The sequence below is a fragment of the Camelus dromedarius genome, chromosome 2, assembly GCF_036321535.1.
Source record: "Camelus dromedarius isolate mCamDro1 chromosome 2, mCamDro1.pat, whole genome shotgun sequence".
Lineage (NCBI taxonomy): Eukaryota > Metazoa > Chordata > Mammalia > Artiodactyla > Camelidae > Camelus > Camelus dromedarius.
The window spans coordinates 96,259,734-96,281,063 of NC_087437.1; the positions used below are offsets into that span (position 1 = coordinate 96,259,734).

General features: G+C 33.1%; 1 protein-coding gene across 2 annotated transcripts in view; it reads right to left on the bottom strand.

The window, feature by feature from the left end:
- ROBO2 (roundabout guidance receptor 2) overlaps window positions 1-21,330 on the bottom strand; it is a 1,150,857-nt gene that overhangs the window by 100,690 nt on the left and 1,028,837 nt on the right. For both annotated transcript variants that reach the window (XM_064496444.1, XM_064496453.1), the window contains exon 6: window positions 19,257-19,384. In XM_064496444.1, the coding sequence (XP_064352514.1) occupies window positions 19,257-19,384 (128 nt within the window). The remainder of the gene's footprint in view (window positions 1-19,256; window positions 19,385-21,330) is intronic.

Consider the following 21,330-nt stretch of genomic DNA (forward strand, 5'->3'; position numbering starts at 1 on the left):
ACCATTCCATTGAATCATCAGATACACCGATTTTTGTTCCATGTTTTCTAATAAGAATGATAGTTTAAATCAATGTTACAGAATTACAGTAAAACACTGTAGTGACCACCAGATATTCCTACCAAAAAATACTTGATTGGTCTTTATCATCTGTAATATCCAAGAAAAATTGTGTATATTAATACAAATTTAAAACTCAATGTATATTTCTTAATCCCTAGTGATTCTATGAAAGAGAAGTTTAGTGCCAACATGGACACTAAGTAGATAAGTAGTATTGAGTAACTTAGCTTGAATCTCATTATAAAAAAGTTTTTAAAAAGTCAATATAATAAAAATCAGTTAACAGTGTTTGACAAAAATCACATATTCAGCTTATTAGTTCATTTGTACTGCTTTGGACTAGAAAGAATTTGAATTGGCTCTCATAACTAGTTAGTAAAACTAGTTAGTAAAAATTTAGAGCTCCATATGCACTGTAAAGTCCTTCTTTATACAATTTTTAAAATGTAATAACTGATAAAATACATGATTAGAATCAGGTGAAACATCAAATGAAAGCAATGAAAACCTACTTTATAGTTTTAAGCACATTATGATTCCTGTTTACCTATCATCTATCTATCTATCATCTGATCTATCTCAGTAAAATTACCACCTATACTTTAATTTTAACTACAGACTTTTTGAATTTGATTTTTTTAAGCTTTCAAAAACATTTTTGGTAGATAACTGATTTTGCGAAATGCTTCTGGAATCCAGATCCTACGATTTTAACACAGCTGCTAAAGCATAATCCCCAAGGTAAAGACTAGCAAATGACCACATCTATCCATCCACTTTTTGGAAAAGATATTCATTCAAGATATTGATTGGCTACAAATTATGAGACATTCTGCTTGGTACAGGGGATGAAAACAAAATAAAAAACTGTTCATGGCTTATGGCAGAGACTTCCAAGTAAATAAATAAATAAAAACGAATATAGCAGGGCATTGAGGGAAAAAGCATGGAAGAGCAGCAAATTACACCAAATGATGAGGAAAGAAGAGGAAGGTTGCCAGGAGATGGCTACATTTGAATTGTGTTTTGACGCTCAAGTAAGAGTTCATTAGATGAAGAGGAGTGTGGTCACTTGGGACAGAGAGAAGCAGACACAGCCAGAGACATGTGGAAAAGGATGTGTTTGGAGGATGTATATGGTTTTGAAAATAAAATCAGGGATGCAGAAGTGATATAGGTAGGGCAAGATAATTTATGCTAAAGGAGATTAAATTTTGCCTAAGAGAGAAGGGAGACCCAGTCAAAGATGTTTATGCAAAAAAGATCTAATAAGGTTTCTGTTTTAGAAATAATGTTCTTTCTAAAAGAGAAAGGGCAGATAAGAGGCTGAAAAATCTTAGCAATCTGGGACAGGAAATTCAGTTGAGAATTCATATGTTCATAGTAGCACCTAAATATAATCGTTCATAAGCACTCTTATAGGACAAGGAAATTTCACAATATCACAGTGTAATATTTAACACCAATACTGTAATCAACAGACCAGGAAATCAAAGTTTCTTGAGTTTTTAACCCAGTACTGAATTTTTAAAGACTACTAACAAAATGCTATCAGCATTTGTGTTATTCAGGCTGAGATATCATTTAATATGATGTTTATTTATATTGTACTTTTATTCCATGTTGTAAATACACTGTATTTCTAATGTACCAAATAGTTTCTTGTCACCAGAACTTAAGTCACACTGATCTTGTTGGAACTGGAATCCCCTTTTCATTTTTAAAATTAAAAAAATCTAAAGATACTAAAATATTTAACAAAGTAAAAGATGTGAAAAGTGTCCAAGTCTCTGAAAATGTACACCCTTTCCTATTGGCGCCTGAAGTTGAACCACTAAAACAAATCGCATCCATCACTTTTGCTTCTGTAGGCTCTATTTCTCCATCCAAGATCTCTATTGTCACTTTCTGTGAAGGGGTATCAGTTGAAAGAATTTATTTTTGAGGTTTTAAATGAAAAACTGCATCAATAATTCTTCTGATAACACTTCACAGTTTCAGTATTTCTGCCAGGTGGCAGTGAAAATGGTTTGAAAAGACAGTACTTGGCTGATGGCAACAATGGGAGGGAGTAGGCAGAGAGGTGGCATTTTATCAACACAGCACAATGGCACAAAGCGTGCTATACACAAAATGAATTTTCTATATAAAATATAAAAAAAAACCCATAATTAGGTCCTCAAGATGACAATTCAAAACACATTTACACCCAATGTGAATTAGAGAGTTTGAGTTATGAACTCCAGAAGAATACGCTAGTTACAGAAATGGCAATTCTCTTATATATTTCTAAGACAGAAGACTATAAAATACATATTTATATCTTCTCTAAAACCCAAAGCATTTAGACAAATCTTTTATAACTATGGTGTAATAACCTACTTGTTTAATCTGTTAAGTGATTACACCTTATTGCTTCAGTTATAACAAGAAATGAGATGAAGAAAACAGAGGGACACAATTCAATGTTCATTACACATGTACACGTTAAAAACAACAGCTCTATAAGAAAAGTATGTTGTGTGAACTCTAGAGGGGTAGATCCAAATATAAAAAGGTCAGTTAAGATTAGAGGTCTGGTACTGTTTACTTGAAGCTGTGTTTTCGCGAATTTAAATACAATGCACAGTAAATTAGATTTGATTTCTGCTAAATTATGCTTTGATACTGCATTCAGCCCAAGCTGGCTTCAATCAAAGTCACGCTACAGCTCTGTTATGCTAATGCCCGCTGGTGTGAGTGAGGGGTGATATGGAAATCAGATGGCAGAACACAAGGAGGAAACATTGGCTGTCCATGGGGTGGGCTTAGAGATGAGGGGAAGGGACACCCGAAAGGTTAATCACATCATGTTCAGAGTTGTCTTTACAGGAAAATATGACTTTCTGTGTCAGGCACGAACATGGAGACAGTCATGAAGCAGTTGCATACATTACTATGTGACAGGGTGGCTACAGGCATACTCAGCAGCTCTTTCTTTGGGTACAATTTTGCGGCTGAGTGAATAAGCTTCTTATTCTGTAATGATAAAGATTATGAATTTTCTATCTTAAACTCAAGTATAAAATGTTTTTTGCTACTCAATATTTTTTCCTTTTAAATTATATATCCTATAAACATATTTGAAAAGCACACGCTTGCAACATTTCCTTGTTTTAAAGATTTGCTGAATCACAAACTGCTTAATATCACAACAATAATTAAAATTAATTGAGTGCTTATTAAGCTCCAGGAGATGTGTTAAACCATCCACAGGAACTATCTCATTTAATATTCCAAGAGCCTTATATCTTAACTACTATCATGATGCTGTAAAGGCTAGTAAAGTAAATCTGATAAAGGGTACACAGGTTTTTAAAGATTAAATGGATAGGTAGGAAGACAGGTTTGACTTCTGATCCATCTGATGGCTGGACCTCTTAAACACATATGGCTCACTTCAAACTATATGCTAACTTAGAGTTTGTCATGTCTGTTACCAAACAGAAGGGTAAGCATTACATGCTATGATTTCCAATATGGTATATAATACTGTTAAAATCATAGCATGTTTTTCCTAAATAATTGTTTTTGTTTTTAAAGTAGATAAAACCTATAATCTTGCTCTTTCTGAACTACCTGGAAGTACAACCTTTCTCAAGTATATTTATTTCAAGTCATTCTTTATTCAAAAACCTACAGTGCCTTTTCTACTGCTTGTCACTGCAATGCTGGCAAATTATTCTCTGTGTAGCATTTTGTCTTCCATCAGGCTGGCCCAAGGTCTTACCAACCTGAAGCTCACCTGTTCCCAAACCAGAGCCAGCATTTCAGCAGACAAGTCTACTTTCAATCACTTGCATATGTATTTGCTTGTTCCAGTGGTTAACCCATTTTGATAGCTATTACCCTTTGATTCACCTTGTCAACAACAATTAACCTGAACAGATTCTAACCTTGTACTTTTTTGTGTTCCTTCCACTTTAAAGTACGTGCCCTTGCCTGTATAGTCTTGCTTCTCTATTTTTACTCCCTGTCTGTGTGCCTTGATTCTTCTGTTCCATTATAAGCTCTCCATTATGGGCTTATTTTGCAACGAAATGATATCTTTATTTTGCCTAGTAAGTCCCCAAATAGAAAACACTAAGTGAGTGATTTGGAATAGAAAATAAAAAAAAAATTATTGATAAAGCAAATACCCCAATTTTTTTTCCATCTCATTGTACCTAAAGGGTATGATGCAATTCTACCAGTGACAGTAACTCACTATTACAGTCATTTGGATGGGGAGAAGTCAAAGAAAATATGTTTGGAAAAAATCTTCTGATTCTGATATGCCCTCGTGTAGAGAATACCCCTTATACCAAATTAAAATTTATATCTTAAAGAGTCTGCCTGAGTAGCCACCATTGCAGAGTGACAAAAACAACCTAGAAAAAATGTAAGTATTGTATAACAATCAGTTCTAGAAGTTCCTGCAAAAAAAATTTGGTTAATAGGCTTACCCCCACCAACAAGAAATAGCAAGTACCCATTTCATTAAAATGCAATGTAGAGCAGGACTAAGAGATGAATGTTTACTCAGTAATCAGAACAGGTGGGCTTCTAATTGATAAATGATTGTTTCTTCAACCTATTTAATTCTATTTAATTTTTACTATTTAACACTTGACTTGATTTCAAAGGAATTTCTGTTAATAATATTGGAAATGCATAATATCATAAAAATATTTGACTTGAAGCTTATGAACACATAATCCATCTCAGAGGAAGCAATGCATTTATAATGAAAAATATAATTTAGGGATATAGAATTTAAAATGATCATTTTTATAAACCCCACTTAATCACATTTTATTCATTTGTCACTATTTTCAAGGTATGTAAGTGATCAAATTGCTAAATTACCTACCTTTCCAATTAACCATTTTCTCACTGAGTCCAGGGCAATAACTTTTCTAGAGTAGTGATGGTTTTCTTTCTCAGTCAGTACCTTACTTCTAGCTAATATTAAAAATTCTTATTCCATGATAAAAACCAGTATCTATATTTTTTGATAATAATCTAAAAATAATAATTGATAGTCTCTATATATACTTTATACATGCTTCTGAAAGTCATACTGAAAAAGGAAAACTAATAAATGGTTTACTGTTTTCATAAACATGGAAAGTGAAGTTAGTGGTCAAAAAGTAAGTTTACTATAATTACACTCAGTCCTGAGACTCTTCATCTGTTTAGACTTTATCTACTCTCCACCTATGAGAAGCCTCACATGTGCAAACTGCATTCAATCCCTGTGTGAGTAAAGATGTGTTCCAATTATGCAGCTACACTCTGTACATTTTTAAACCACTCTTATGGAATTTATTGATTGTGGAAGACTCATTTTTGAAGATTCATATGATATCTAAAACTCTAAAAATAACTCATGGTTATTCAAAATCTGATGACTAAAGTAGGCCATGAAGATAGCCAAATATGTTATAAAATACAGTTATAAAAGAATATAAGTGACCTAAGTTGACATTGATAGTAACCAGAAAAGCAGTTACAACAAGGGTCAAAGGTACTGAGTTTTGGTGGACAGTGTGACATACACACAAAAATGTATGTGTATGTTTTGGGATAGTGGTTAAAACCATGTTATTTAATTTATAATCACACATAATGTGCTTCTCCTTGAGAAGGAACAATGTAAATATCAAAATGAGTAATTCTACAACTGTCTAGAGTAGATAGATAAAAAAGGGTAAATTCATTTGGTTCAAAGTACCTGGCACATTTGGATCTTATAGGCAAGCATATGAAAACAGTGCTACAATAAACAGCTAAATGCAGATAGCCATTTTGTACTTGACCTTAACATTTTTTAAGACAGCACGTTACTGGAGAACACCCCAGTGATAAACCTGTACTAGAAATGAATTCAGATGTTTGTTGGCTCTTTAATTCATAATAGTATTTAATTATTTTAAGCAAACATTTATGGGTTTTATTTTGTGTCAGGGTCTGAGGGTACTAAGATTTCTGTTCTCTGGAACTTACCACCTACCAGAGGAAACTCACATGAAAACAATCAAGCATGATACAACATGATGAGCATGAAAAATGTTGTAATACAGGATGTCCCACCATTATGAGAGTAACTTGACTCAGTCTGTCTCCAACAGTTGGGGAAAGCATTGAAAGAGAAAAAGAGAAAGCGAAAGATTGATTTGTTCTTTTGAGATTACGTAGGTAAGAAAGTAAGGGTGAGAGGTTGTTCCTCACAGAGGGAAAAACACATGCATTATGTTAGAGATAGACATTTTCCAGACAGCGCCAAAGCACCATAACCATCACCTGGCTTCACTCCAACCTTTCAAAAACCTGAAAGTCTGCTTGTTAAACTGAAGGATTATGTTGGTGAAACCACGTATTTTTTTTATGTAAAAGGTCTTTACTGGCTTTAGCAGTCCAATTTAATCCTCTAATAATATTAAGTATTTCTATATTGCATTAAATGTAATAGTTGACTCAAAAGTAACTAAGTTGGATATGCTTATAGATCATTTTAAACTTTATTATATTTCAGGTTATTAAAATAGATTTGCACTTAAATATAGTTAAGTACAGGAAAGCATGGTACTATAGGAAATTATTCTGAAATTCAACATGCAAATTTTGTGGAACTTTTAAATTCTACAAGTTATAAATGAAGAAAAAATTTAAATTTAAACAAATTTTGAATAATAAATCACATTTTCACATATTCTTCTGTCCTTTACCTATTGTAGCTTGGCTTTTCTACCTCTTTTTTTGACTAAAATACTAAAATAAAATAATAAAATTTTGTTTTCTTTAAAGGACTGTTAATTTTCAAAGAAAACACTATTAACTTAAAAACAAATGAGACAATATTTATTATTCTTAAAAAAATCTCATTTTCACAAGTAGAAGAAAAGTAGTTCAAGAAGTGGTGAAAAATGTCCTCTCCAGATCCTAACTGGGAAAATTAGACTTCTCATATTGTAAGTAGAAGAGGTTGTAAGTGTGGAGGTGACGAAAGAAAACTAGAGCTTAAAAATGGCTCTTCATGTAAATGGTGAGACAAGACATCCATTTTCACTCACTTAACCTGTCAACTTGCCAGAACTGTCATGTCAGCACTCTAGCTAAACCACGAAGGCTGATCACATCCCATTATCTCATTTTTTAGAAAAAGATTGCATGAAGATGCCAATCAGAAAAAAAAGGCAGGGGGGACTTGCAACCAAGGAACAAATGTACTGTTGCTGAAGGGCTGCTTAGTTAACGGAATTTTAATATGCAACTGCAGTGTTTCTTAATAACATTAATTACACGCTTAGTAAGGCACCATCCTAACTCATTAGTGCCTTCTTTTTGTTGTATTTTATCTCCTACTAGCAGAATGGGGTCTATGTGATTGGCCTGTTACCATGAATGTTGCTTAATCTTTTTATAGCACTATATAAAGCTGCTTGCATAAACATTTTCTCAGCAAGTATTACCTGTGTATGCATATGTGTGTATCAATTAACTGCACCAACATTTGGCGTGCCCCTACCACATGTAAGTGTTATGCTAGACCTAAAGGCAGCAGAAAGATAAATACAACAATGTATTTACTGACAAAGAGCTAACTGTTTTGTAAGGCAGATGAAAATAATATCCTCAATAAATCTGGAAGCAATGTTTGCCATGAGAGATTTAAAAAGGCATTCAGACATATTTTAACTCAAAATTTAATTTAATTTGGTAGCTTATACATTTTTAATGAATCTGATTATGTACTATTCCCTTGAGTGACATTTAATATGCTTAATGTTTAAATAACTAGCGCAGTAATTCAAATGTCATGCATATAATATTTAGGTGTAATGCATATCATAATGTATATTTTACAGTATATATTATACATATCATGATATTTCTTTCTGTCTACAAATTACAATAATTCATAAAAGTAAAAATTTTGACTTTCTTGGAAGGTATGACTAAAATGTTCATGCTATGTCTTTCCAGCAATAGCCAGTGAAATCTCTTAATATTAATCTCATGATACTGTTTCTGGCCCAAATATTTACATTATTGTGATATTTGATACTTACAGTACTTTACTTTTAACTACTAAGTTAACATATTTAGTGTTTATTTTATTTTCGTTTAGGTAAACTCCAAAATTAATGCATATGTAAGAGGTTTTTTTTTGGGGGGGGGCTAATATAATGGAATAAAGGCTCATTGCTCCACTTTCCTCTATTGAACTCAACAAAAGAAATGAATAATATGGAAAAACTACCATAGCCCAAACCACAAATTATGAAGCACCCCTGCCAGATATAGTCAAATCTGGAGGAAAATGAGGATGCATGGTGGTACCCAACTAGCCTCAATCCACAATCCTCTATCAATACTAACTTCACAAAAATTATCTGTCAACATTGTGAGAGCCCTTCCATGATCTTTTGCTGGGACGAAGGAGATCTAGAGTCAAGAAAGAGACTTGGGAAATATGAGACACAACTTTGTAGATAACCAGCTAAAATTCACAATTCAGGAGAGAAGGTACTGAAGGAAAGAAAATTTCAAGCCTACTCGGGATGACAGAATTTTAAGGTGGCCCCATGCCCTTCACTTCCTGTAGTTACTCTCATGATTATGTTAGTTATGTGACAAAAGAGATTTTGTAGATGTAATTAAGGTTACTAATCAGTTGACCTTAAGACAGGGAGAGTATCAGGTGAGGCCAACCTAATCATTTAAGATCTTTCAAACAGAGAATTTTCTCCCTCTTGATAGCAGAATAGGAAGTCAGAGAGACACAGAGGAAAGCACTTGAAGGATTCAAGGCATCACTGGTGATTTTGAAGGCTGTGGCAGCCATGTGCAACGGCTGGCAAGTGAACTGTGAGCAACCCCTGGCTGACAGCCAGCAAGGAAATGGGGACTTCAATCCTACAACCACAAAGAAATTAATTTTGCCAACAACTTGGATGAATTTTGAAGCAGATTCTTTTGGAGAGTCTCCAGAGAAGTGCTCAGCCTGATCAACATCTTGATTTGGCCTGTGAGGTGCTAAATCTGTGAGCAGAGGACTCAATTGAGCCTGTTTGGATTTTTGATCTACAGAACTGTGGCCTAATAAATGGGTGCTGTTTAAGTTGTTCAACTTGTGGTAATTTGTTATGCAACAGTAGAAAACTAGTACACCTAAAACCCATCTTCATTATGAAGCAAGAAGTAATGAAAGAAGATGAAGAGGTTTTCACAGTTTGTAATATAAAGTGGCTTGCTTTGTGTTACTAGAATCACTGGAGTACTGAGAAGAAAACAGCATTTTTTTGGATAAAATATTCAAGACAAGAGTCTAAATAAAGGTTACTGAATATCCTGATACTTTTCATTTTCTCTTCTCCAAACAGGCAAGCCCTAGTTTTCAGCAGTTAACTATGGTTAATAATCATACAGGGACTAAACAGGATCTACACAAAACAAAATAAAACAAACTGTATATTAACTAATTATCTATTTAATTAATAACATAATTAAATAAGTAAAGAACATAATCAATTAATTAAAGGGAGATAAAGCATTTATGTCTTTCCAGAATAACTGAGGGGCTACAGAAATACTTTAGAATAAATAGTTGTCCATAGTCTAAATAAAACTATATACAAGACCTCTCTTTAAAAAAGAAACAAACAAAAATGCAAAAAGAGGTAAAGGGGCTAAAAACAAGTGGAGAAGAAGAATGCTTTATTTGTTTATCAAGGAAATGAACAAGAAATTAAGCTAAATTAAAAAATACAGTTTAGAAACAAGAAGAGGTAACTGCAATTGAAAAAGTTAGGAAGGTGATAAATAGGCATTAAGAAATCATACAATATGAACAAATGATGATTTCAAAGTTGTTATAGAGAAGAATTCTATAATGAATATGGAATTGAGTCAAAAGAAAGCCAATATAACTGATATATTTGAAGAAAATAAGTAAGTCAGAAAAAATATTTAGAGATAAAACAGAAGAAATCATTTTTGAAATAGAGTAAATTAAAGCATGAACCTGCAGATTCAAGGGGCTTGTTTTGCTCTAGGAATATTAGACACAGGGTGATCAGGCCCAAGGTATAACCCAGCAAATTTATGGAAGAAGGGACTACACTGGGAAGAGCATCCTAGCTGAGGATGAAATGGCTCTGTAAGTCTCAGACTTCACCATAGTACCACTCAATACCAAGAAAATAAAACATTTTCACCAAAGTCTGAGAAGAAGAAAGTATGACAATAATTTTATACCTACCCTTCAAATTAGAGGCAATGTACAGACATTGCGAAATATACAAGGCCCTTCCAAAAGAATCAAGTCAGTGACCGAAACCAGCCAAGCATGATAAGTAACTAGTACTTGTTTTTCACTTTAAAAATTAGCATTAGCATAAGATATTTTAAACATTTCACATTATGGAAACTCTGATAGAATATACAAGACAAAATAGAATGTATTTTTTAACCTACTACTTAATCAAAACATATGGGGCAATGAAAAACGTGATACTTAATAAAAATTAAATGGGACTCCGCATAAAGTAGCTAATTAGTGCCAGGTGCAGGAAACTAAGGGCTCCTAGGAGGGAGATGATCACCTTGGGTCATGGGGGTAACAGCTTGCCCAAAGAAGAAAGGCTGCAGAGACTAAAAGTATAGGTTTCTTTCCAAGATACATCTAGGACTCCTTTTGCAGAAAAGTGGGTCTCAACATAAAAGGATTCATATATAATATCTACATATTTTCTGATTTAAAAAAACTGGAATATTTCCAATATTAGGTTAAATTATATCCAGCACATTAAATTTTCCAGATTTCAAGGTGGGGTGGAAGTGGGGGGTGTTGAAAATACCAGTTGCATTATTTTAATGTTACATCTGATTTATAATTTTCCCTGAATGAATTTTTTCAATCACTCACTTTTTATTGGACTTTTTTGGTGGCCCCAGTAAAATGCTTCAGAGTATGTTATAACAAAACTCCCCTTCAACTCAAAACAGAAGTTTCTAAAATGAGGATATATTACTTTTTGTGTTTAAACAGTGAAGAGATTGAAAAAATGTCCCTATAGATTTCTGTATAGAATAGTGGCTGCTTCTCTAAAATAATAATGATAATATTAATAATAATAATAATAGATGGGAATTTTGCCAAAACCATATATATTTCTCAATACTTACACACTCTTGTGTGGCCAATTATATTCTATCAAAAGAAACATACTTTTGAGTCACTAAATAATTCGAAGTTGCCATAAAGACGTATATCGTCAATTTTGTTTTTGACATTTTAAACAAGTTTCACCTGACATACTCAGCTCTCAGTTTCCACACTGGAGGCAATCAGCATCTAGCATATGGTATACACGACACAAAACGGAGCAGGGCTCAGCTTCACAGGCAAGGCGGCTGGCAGTTTTGACAGTTCTCTTCCAAATTACTCATCATGTTTTGAATTGCTGCTAGGAAAAAAATGTGTTGCCCATCTCCAAAATAGATGTTCTTTTTTATTTTTAAGCTTGGAAAAGACTTCCAATAGAAAGTAAGACAGATGGGTATAGGAAGCAAGATATTTACCCCTATTTAGACTCTTTTCTTCTGTCAGTTCCCTCATCAGAAGAGTTTTCCAAATAAACAAATGAATAGTTCAGCATTCAGACTTAACTATGTCCTAGGGTGTACTTTTGCTTCTCATATTAAAAGTGCTTTTGGAACAGCAAAAAGTCAAAACCACAGGAAGGGCTGGTGGATTTTTAATGATCAAAGTGACATTTGTCTAGATTTTGTGGTAAAAAGCACCTAAGGAAGTTAGATTCAAGGGCTTTTTTTGAGATGTTGATGACATTGCACATAAGGGAGTGAAATCTGGAGAATACTTTCCTCCATTGGCAAGTTTCTGACTGTTTGCTTTCAGTAAAACTTCCCACACTGAGGATCGTCAAAATCAAGAGTTTTTCTTATACTCTCAAAAGTACAGGCTGGAAGGTGTTCATTCCAACTGTAAATTGCATAGAGTTTCAATTCTTATATCAAATTCAGTTTATAAGAGTCAGACAGCTTGGGAGATTATAATGATTTCTAAATGGGCTTTCCACACACTATGCAGTTTGTGGTATGCATGGTATTTAATGGTGTGTAATGTAGTGATTGGTTTCCGAAACTGTTAAGTATTCCAGAATCTGCATATAGTTCTCATTTTCTTTTAAAAGCTTCAGACAGGAACCAACCCCTGAATTTTCTCTAAATTTTATATATTTTGTATATATTTTTTCACCTAACTTATACTAGAACTAAAAGATGGACTTTCTCCCTTTCTGTGGTTTCTACGTTGTAGAATACCCTTTATGCTATTGCTAAGAGCTTTAAAGTTGAAACATTTTAATATTAATATAAATGTAGTTTTCTGTTATATGAATATTAAATTCATAATTTAATTGATTTGTATCTTCTGACCTTACAATAACAATTAGCATTTATATGATTTCTGAATTAAATTGATGTAAAAAGTTAATGCAAAGAAAAGCAGGCTAATACCATTATTAGTCTCTTCTTTGGTGATCCAGTAAAATCATATCCAACATTCAGTTTCCCAAATTAATAGTAGTTGTCAAGTTTCAAGTATAGTTCTTCATACTTCTGAACACTGTCATAAGTCATTCAAGATAGATTTATGAAATGACAGACTTTCCCAGAATAAAGTATAGTGTGTCAAGAATCTATTCTTTAGTTCCAGTCCAATGGGAATTTAAGAAATCATTTTAAACAAGAATAAAAAAAGAAGTAACTTTGAAGTGCCTTGTAGGTGACAAATACATCTCAGTACTCTGTGTACATCATACCTTCTATTCAATGTATTTTTATTCATGACTTTTAATATATTGGAAATTATTAATATATTGTTCTATGTTCCAGGAACTTGTGAAATAATATAAATCAAGTGGTCATGGTTTATCGACATAAAGTTTCTGTATATAAAGATCTATAATTTAAATGTGATTTTCCTGTTAATTTGAAGTTATTACCTTATTCTTTCCCACTCATGTCTTAATTTTAGATGTCATATAATTGATATGTAAAGTTATCATTAATATGAATTCTTACAAATACAAAAAATGAAGATTAAAAATGATAATATATTTCTTAATTTTTTAACAGCATCAATTTTAAAACGCACAATTTAACAATTGTGTTTCAAGAAAAAATGTTTGTAGTTTATGTTCAAATCGATTGTAAGCCACAGTATATTTTGAAAATATTGAAATGTGAAGTAATGTATGTCTCAGAAACTAGGAATATGTTAACCAACGTTGGCATACAAAATGTTTTCACACGTGTGATCAATCTTGAACTTAATTCATTCCACAGCAGTTTTGACAAGTCAGGGTTTTTCTCTCCATTTTATTGAGGAAGTGGCTGAGGATTAGGGATCTTGAATAAATTACAAAGGAAATACTGCTCAGAAATGGCAGAACAGAAATTCAGATTGGGAAACCAAAGTTCTATTTACTATATTTGCTCTCATATAAGAAAATATTACATAACAATAATGCTTGTGAATGTTTCAACCAATGGGGGGAAATGTTATATGAGTTTGGATTAATATATATCAAATGCCAACAATGTCAAGCCAGTATATTAAGAAAGCTTTTGAAGTTAGATGGACCATTTATAAAGCTATGTCAAACTGAAAACTTGTTAAAACATCTCTTAGTGTATTAAAAAAGCTATGTACTAAATTCATTTATTCATCCACCCATCCATCCATTTATGCATACATACATCTATTCATTTTCTTCTAACACAATTATCAAGATTTCTTTGATTTAAACACATTTCTTGGCAGTTGAAGCTAAACTTTAAAATAAATGCAGAAAGGTTATTAACCAATAAATTTGAGAAGATTGTGTATTTGTTTAAAATAATTACCACTTAAATTACTGCAAGTTCAAGCTGTTAACTTCAATTTTGCAAAGCCAAATGAAGAATGAGATATATTCAAATCACAAACTTTTCATGCCAAAGAACACAGCTCATCCCTCCATTTTCCTCTTAGCATAAGCATCAATGTAACAGTAACTTGAAGCATTCTACTAAATTTTGCTGAAGTAGGCATGCAGATAAGTGTACAGCAGTAAAAAAAAATATACCCTTACAAAGCAAGAACTCCAAGCAGCTTAAAATAAAAGTGCATAAAGTAATGGAACTTCTAATTTAATTCATAGTGCTTTACCTTAACAAATATCAAACGTAACTCACAATTGACTATTTTATATGCACAGGAAAAAAAGGAAGTATTACATTTTTTCTCCTTAAGTAAAGTTAGCAGTTTATAACATCAATCATTCATATATTCTTTTACTTGAAAACGGTTACCTATTAATTGCTAGGTAGCAAAAAGTTATGGTTTTTCAAAGTGATGAAAAAATCAGGAGCAACTTTTATAGCAGACAGTCCCTCAGGTAATATTTTAACATGGGTGAACAAATGTATTCCATTCCATTATATCCTACTCTGCATGAGCTATGAAGCACTATACAAAGCCATGCGAAATGGATAGAGGATGGCTACTTACCAACAGGGCGAGCTGTAGACATTACAATGGTGTAGTGAGAACATAAAAAAGAAATTAAAAAAAAAAAGAAAAGAAAATTATCAGAATGCATGATGTGTAATGTTACATTTAAGTATGGACAGTAGGGTGATTTCTAGTCTCATTACTCAAATATGAACAGGACGTCTTAGCTTGATAAAAACTGAAAATTATAAATAGAATTCTAAGAAAATAAATATTTTGCATGTCATGATTAACTCTAAGTAATTTGAGAGACAGTTTACATGAGGTCTTATTGTCATCATCACTTACTATAGTTACTATTTCAAAGATCTCCTTAGAGCTAAACAGCTTTGTTTATCCCAAAGTTAGGAACCTGATGAATATAACTATTCAAGTCACAGACTAGCAAATGTCATGTCAATAAAAGAAGGCTTCAGTGTCTGATTTAAATAGCAATTGGATTTTAAGCATGGTTAGTCAGAACCATTACAAGGACTACTGAAAAGCCCCTGATGCTGCTTTTCAGCCAGTAATAAGTTAAGATCACATCACTTTTCATCCGTGGACAGGGTGGATGAAAATATAACAAATAGGTTGGAACATCCTTAGAGATTTCAACTGAGTAGCCCCCTAACTACTGTTAAGCTCTTTTCTTTTCTTGGCAGAGGGCAGGAAACAATGACTGACAAATTGATTCTTGCTCACGAGAATGGCTTTCAAACTGCTACTTCAACAAATTACTATTTTTTTATTATACTGTAACTTTCAATCACTAAAATCAGTAGTAATAGGCTGCCCTGTTATTAATACATAGAAATTGTAAGAGACAGACATTGGCCTAATAATACTTTCTTTAAAAAGAATAATGCTAAGTCAATTTAGATAGTAAACCACTTTTTATAAAAGTAATGGACAAGTATAAAACATATGGTCCCAATGTTCAAATGAAGAAGGAACGGATTCAGTAGTGTTTGAACTTTTATGAAATCTTACATTTCAAAATAAAAATTTACTCTACAGACAAGTGTTTCACCCATATCCCAGTGGATAAAGCTCTAGTGCACACAATATGACTCTTGAACTTACGAGTGGTTTTGTCTTGATGATGTGTTGCTGGGTGTGGTTATACAGCCATTGAAATCATATTTATAGGCATTCATTCACTCAACAGACATCATAATACTAGCTTTGTGCAACCTCTGAAATAACACTGAAGTTTCTTCTACATGAGATTCATGGTCTTATAGTATTATTCACAATTAAAAGGGAGGAATTAAAACCCTTCAGAGAAGAATAAAAGCAATTATAGCAACAGAATGAAGATTCTAGCTTGGTGAAACTCTGGTGTGTCCTACAATCTACAGTGGGTTTACTAATAGCAAGAGGGAAAATGTAAGCTGAACAATGCATAATTGCTTTCTTTTTTGGAGGGGGGAGGGTCCAGGCACACAAAAATAACAACTAAGAACAAAACAAATACTAACATAATAATGGTGTGCCTTATTCTAACTTATTCTAACTGATGAGATTTCTCTTCATTTTGCCAGTGTTTAGTAGAAAAAAAATTTGTCTTTCATTTCTGAATTTGCATTTTTCAAGTGCTACCTCAAGCTGAACCTCAAACATGTTTCTCTTAGAAACAAAAATACATTTTGAGTCTATGAGTCTATGACTGTAAAGAGATAAAAGAAAAAACATGGTGAGAAATCATGTTTTGAAGAAATAAAATACGTTTCTGTTTCACTTAGTCTAGGGTAATTCCAAGAAAAATTAGGTTTTATTTCTCTGGAAACAAGATTGTTTTTCCAAAGAAGTCTTGATTTATGCAAAACCAATTTAAGCAACTGAAAAATGGGAAAAATTGTGTTTACAAATATGCAATCTGTATTCACTCATTTTGAGTCATTTTTTAAAAGTCCTATTAAATCATGAATTATTTGATTAGAATATAAATGCTAAGAGGCTTGTTGTTGTCTAACATTGTTTCTTTCTAATTTTCTGTTTGTCAAGTCAGCAAAAGGAGCTACTTGCTGTTAAGTTTAATTTTATAGTCTATATTCACCATATTTTTGAAGTGGAAAACAACTGAGTAAGTCTGTTTCAGATTTTAACTATAAAACTCCCTTTTCTTTTCCCCAATTCACTAAAGTGAATAGCATGATACAATTTTAGCCGAAATACCACAATAAAACTTCTTGCCTTTGTTACATAGCAACATTTCATGTTGGAAAAAACCAGCAGGTGGATGTTTTCAAAATCAGCAAATTAAACTAAACTGTGTCCCTGCATTAAATGGATGAAAATGGATGTGGCCTCTTGGGTCAGTTGACCCCGTTCTAATAAAACAATCCAGAGAAGGGCTGAACATTTCATTTATGTGCACAGAAAAATGAGCATAGAAAAAAATAAGCCATAGATAATATGTTTTTTCTCCTGTTAATCTCATAGCATGAGAAATCCCAACCGCTTTTCCTGATGATAAAAAATATTCTTAAACAATATTTCACTCACATTCTATTATATTGTGGAGATTTTTTTTCTTTAACCCTGTTTTGGAGGTTTCAGTCTTAGATGAAATACATAACGCAAAGATTAAACTCTCTAATCCATCTACAGGACACAGATTAGGGGCGAGACCACTTAAGGTTTTCTGATTTAAGAGGAAATCCCATTAAAAACAAACAACTCTTTCTATTAGTTTTGTAAATTAGCTTCAAACATCCATCCAGGAGGAGCATGCTTTGTTAAATAAAATGGTAAACCTGAAACTTTCAACAAATTATGAAAACAATTAGCTGGGAAAGACCTTAAATCAAACAGACCACTTCAAATCTCATTCACCCAAGCATTCAAGTATAAAAGGAGCCCCGCCACTTCTACAAACAAACAGCTACTCACATTTCCTCACCATTTGTTTAGTCAGCAAATATTTTTTGAATGGGACATTTCTTGGTTAGTTGTTTATTTTTTTTCCTACTCACTTCAGCAAAAACAAACAAACAAACTTTAGGGGAAATGTGGCCAAGTGAATTGTTTCTGCAAAAGGTTGACTAAATTGAAGCAAACAAATAGATATAAATATATAATCACCTCCCAGAGAATGTAGGTTAAATATAGTAAAGAGGCTTATAAACGCTATTAGATTTTGATCATATATGATACATATATGTACACATATTTATATATATATATATAAAATTGCAATATGATTCCTCCTTTAATGAGGAATGAAAATGTTTTTAAGCAACTGGCTTGCCAATTTTGCCTAAATTTAATTTGCCTAAATCTAAGTTCACACTGGCATGTCTGGTTGGGGAAAAAAAAAAAAAGATGAATTAGGTGGAATGGGAATGGAGTGACTGACAAGTTTGGAAATTACCAATATTTTTCTAGGTATCCAGAGTAAAGGTCTCCTAATAGTTCCCTGGAGGAAGATGAAGTTTTTTTTGTTTTGTTTTGTTAATGATTTGATGCCCAAATCATACATCTGGCAAAAAACCATTTTTCTTACCAGATGGAGGACCAGTCTGAGAATCCCTGACACATTTCTTGCCAATCCAGATTCCTCCAAGCCTTTCTCCTAATCTTATGAAAACTTCTGTGAGCGAAGCTGCACAGGGCTAAAGGTCTGACTAAACAGGGTGAGACATAACTGAGACATGGAAAAAAACATGCAGCCAGCTTCCTTATCATGCGGGAGGGGCAGGGGCATCAGTCAGGCTAGTGGGGGAAAGACTGAAAGACTCCTGGATAACGGATGCACTGGCCTATCTCTGTTTCAAGTCCTGTGAGCGTAAACAATGCCGTGGGTAATGTCTGCTTGGCAGGACTAGTGTGGCTGTGCATGTGGCACTACTCGCTACCCCGGGCTGTATCACTTACTCCTGTGCATCAGCACGCACCACCAGGAAGACGGTTAATTCATTCTTACTCACTGTAGGGTTAAGTAATGCTTTCTTTCACTTATAAGCAATTGCAAGGAGTCTATAAATGAAAATTATTCCATGACTGAGAAAGTGCATGACACCCAGAAAGTGAACGTTATTACAGGAGCGGCACTGACTCTTTCAATTATTTAAGGCCAGTGAACTTCACAAATCAGTCTCTAAATCAGATTTTCTCAATGTGGGAGCTTCTTTGTGTCCATTTTTCACCTTTGGAAGCAGTGTTATTTTTTTTGCTTATTTTTTTTTTCAGATTGCTGTTTGCTGAAATAAGAAAGAATTTCAAAAAATAGTCTACTAGTATAAAGTGACAATATAGTAAACAGAAAACAGTATTTTTGAAACTAGTGACATTTAAAAATGGTAAATAGCTTGAAGTAATGGAAACATAAAGGACTATTGTAAATCTTTTCTATTTTAAGATTTACTTTGAAACTGTATTAGCTATTATTTATTAAGTAAAAATTATTTCAAATGATCATCCCTTCAAATCTAAATTTTAAAGTAATTTTACTTCAACCAATATTAGAGAGGTTACAAAATCTAGGCATTTTAATATAATAATAAAACAGTATAAGCTAATATTTTGATTGTGAGTTCACTTATCAATTTACCCAAATATTAATCTGCTGGTTCAATTATATTTCACATCTTAAGTCTCTTACCTCGGACTGTGAGGGTAGCAGAAGCTTCCACTTTTCCGACCCGATTCTCAGCAATACACATATACGTGCCTTCATCTGTACTCATGGCCTTTTTGATTCTTAGCGTGTAATCATCTTTGATGTCATACCTGTGCAGAATATGAATTGGCTTTATTAAATAACATTGGTTATATTTAGATAACACTAAATATTCAGCTTCGTTTTTCTCTTTTTATATTATATACACAGGCACACACACACACACACACACACACACACACACACACACACACACACACACACTGTTCAGCCATAAAGTACAACTGTTTAGATTAAATGTATTGCTAATAAGATCATTAATTTCATATCTGATTTCTAGCTTCTTGATTATAAATTACCTATAACTTATATATGTATACAACTCTGGCAGCATCAAAACTATCAAAGGCATTATTAGCACTTTGGCTTTTTTGGGTAGCTCTTAGTAAGAAAATAGTGTATGCTTTAGTTTCTTGGTGAGTTATATTCTATCATTTTGTGAATTACACTGCATTCAAATATATGATTTATTTTTATGACATCTTGAATATAAGAGAGCTGAAACACATTAAAGAAGAAAAGTCTTCTCTTATTTGTTGGCAAATTGACAAAAGAGACATTGGTTAAAATAATTAATAAGGTGTAATCCTTTTTAAAAGTAGCAATATTAACTTTTAAAACATCAACATGCCTTGTAGTGATTTCTGGAAATGCACACCCTTAGCTCTTTCATAAACATTTCTTGCCGCATTTCTGGTTTTTTAGCAAGTACACTAACATACTAGTTCAGAAAAAAATTCTAAAATTTTAACACGAATTTTTTAAGAGCTTATATAAGAATATGTTCTTTTTAGATTCTAAGAAATTTTAATTATACAAAGTAATAAAGAAGTTATCTTTACATCCTTTTCATATCTGATTTTTCTTATCGATTTTCACTGATGGGCTTTGTGATTTCACACAATAGCTTCTGAATGATCACAATGCCTCTCTTTCTCATACATACCACACAGTCAAAGCTTTATTTTCAAAATATTACTTTACTTGGTTCTATCTGCTCACAATTAGCTGTGATTTTCTGTTGCTTTCAGGACCAAAACAAACTTTTTAGGCGTGCATTGAAGACTTATTATAATCAGATTTCTTCCACTTCTAGTTTTAGCTAAAAGAATAACACAGCTTAACTTTATTACAAGCTGAGACATGGACCTAATAAAAGTTCTGTTTTACATAACTTTGCAAGACAGAAAGTAATGTCTACGAATGAGTCATGCCAACTAAACTTAACTATCCAAGCTCCACCATCCTCCAGTTATGGTGGTTACTTTTCTCTCTGCATGTTTTGGGTTAAATTTCTGCTGATTTTCAATGTCATAGTCATGAGGAAAGCCTTCACTACCTTGTGTGAAGCCAAGCATTATTACCCCAAAAAACTATGATTACTCTCTCCTCAAAAGACAAAACAGAAAACAAAACAAAAATACTTATTGTTACACCAATCATTCTGCATTGCTTCCGTTTTGTATTGTCTGTTTCGATAAAGGCGGAGATCCTATCTGTTTCACTCACTGCTATATCCACAGGCCCGACCCAGAACTTTTAACATCCAGTAGCATAACCAAGGGATTAGGAGCGCAGACTCTGCAGTCAAACAGCCAGAGCTTTCATCTTGAGTTCTGCCTCCTCCTATGCTTGTAACGGTGGACAAAATACTTAACTTCCCTAGGTCTCAATTCCTCACTAGCAAAACGTGCTGATGATAACACCTATCTTATGGATTGGATATGAGCTTTAAAGGAGATATTACTTATCAAGTGCATAAAAGTGGCACACAGAAAGCACAATACATGTTAGCTATTTTTATTACACTTACTAGGAGCTCAAGAAATATTGGTTGAATGCATGATGAGTATCATTTCTTGCTGATATAAAGGTCAACCAATTGTGAATGACTGCAAGACAGCAAATTTGCCGTATTTATCTCTTAGGGCTTTCTCATGGGCTATATGTAGAATCTGGGGCAAGTATTCGACTGAGATGCATGAGAGAGTAACAT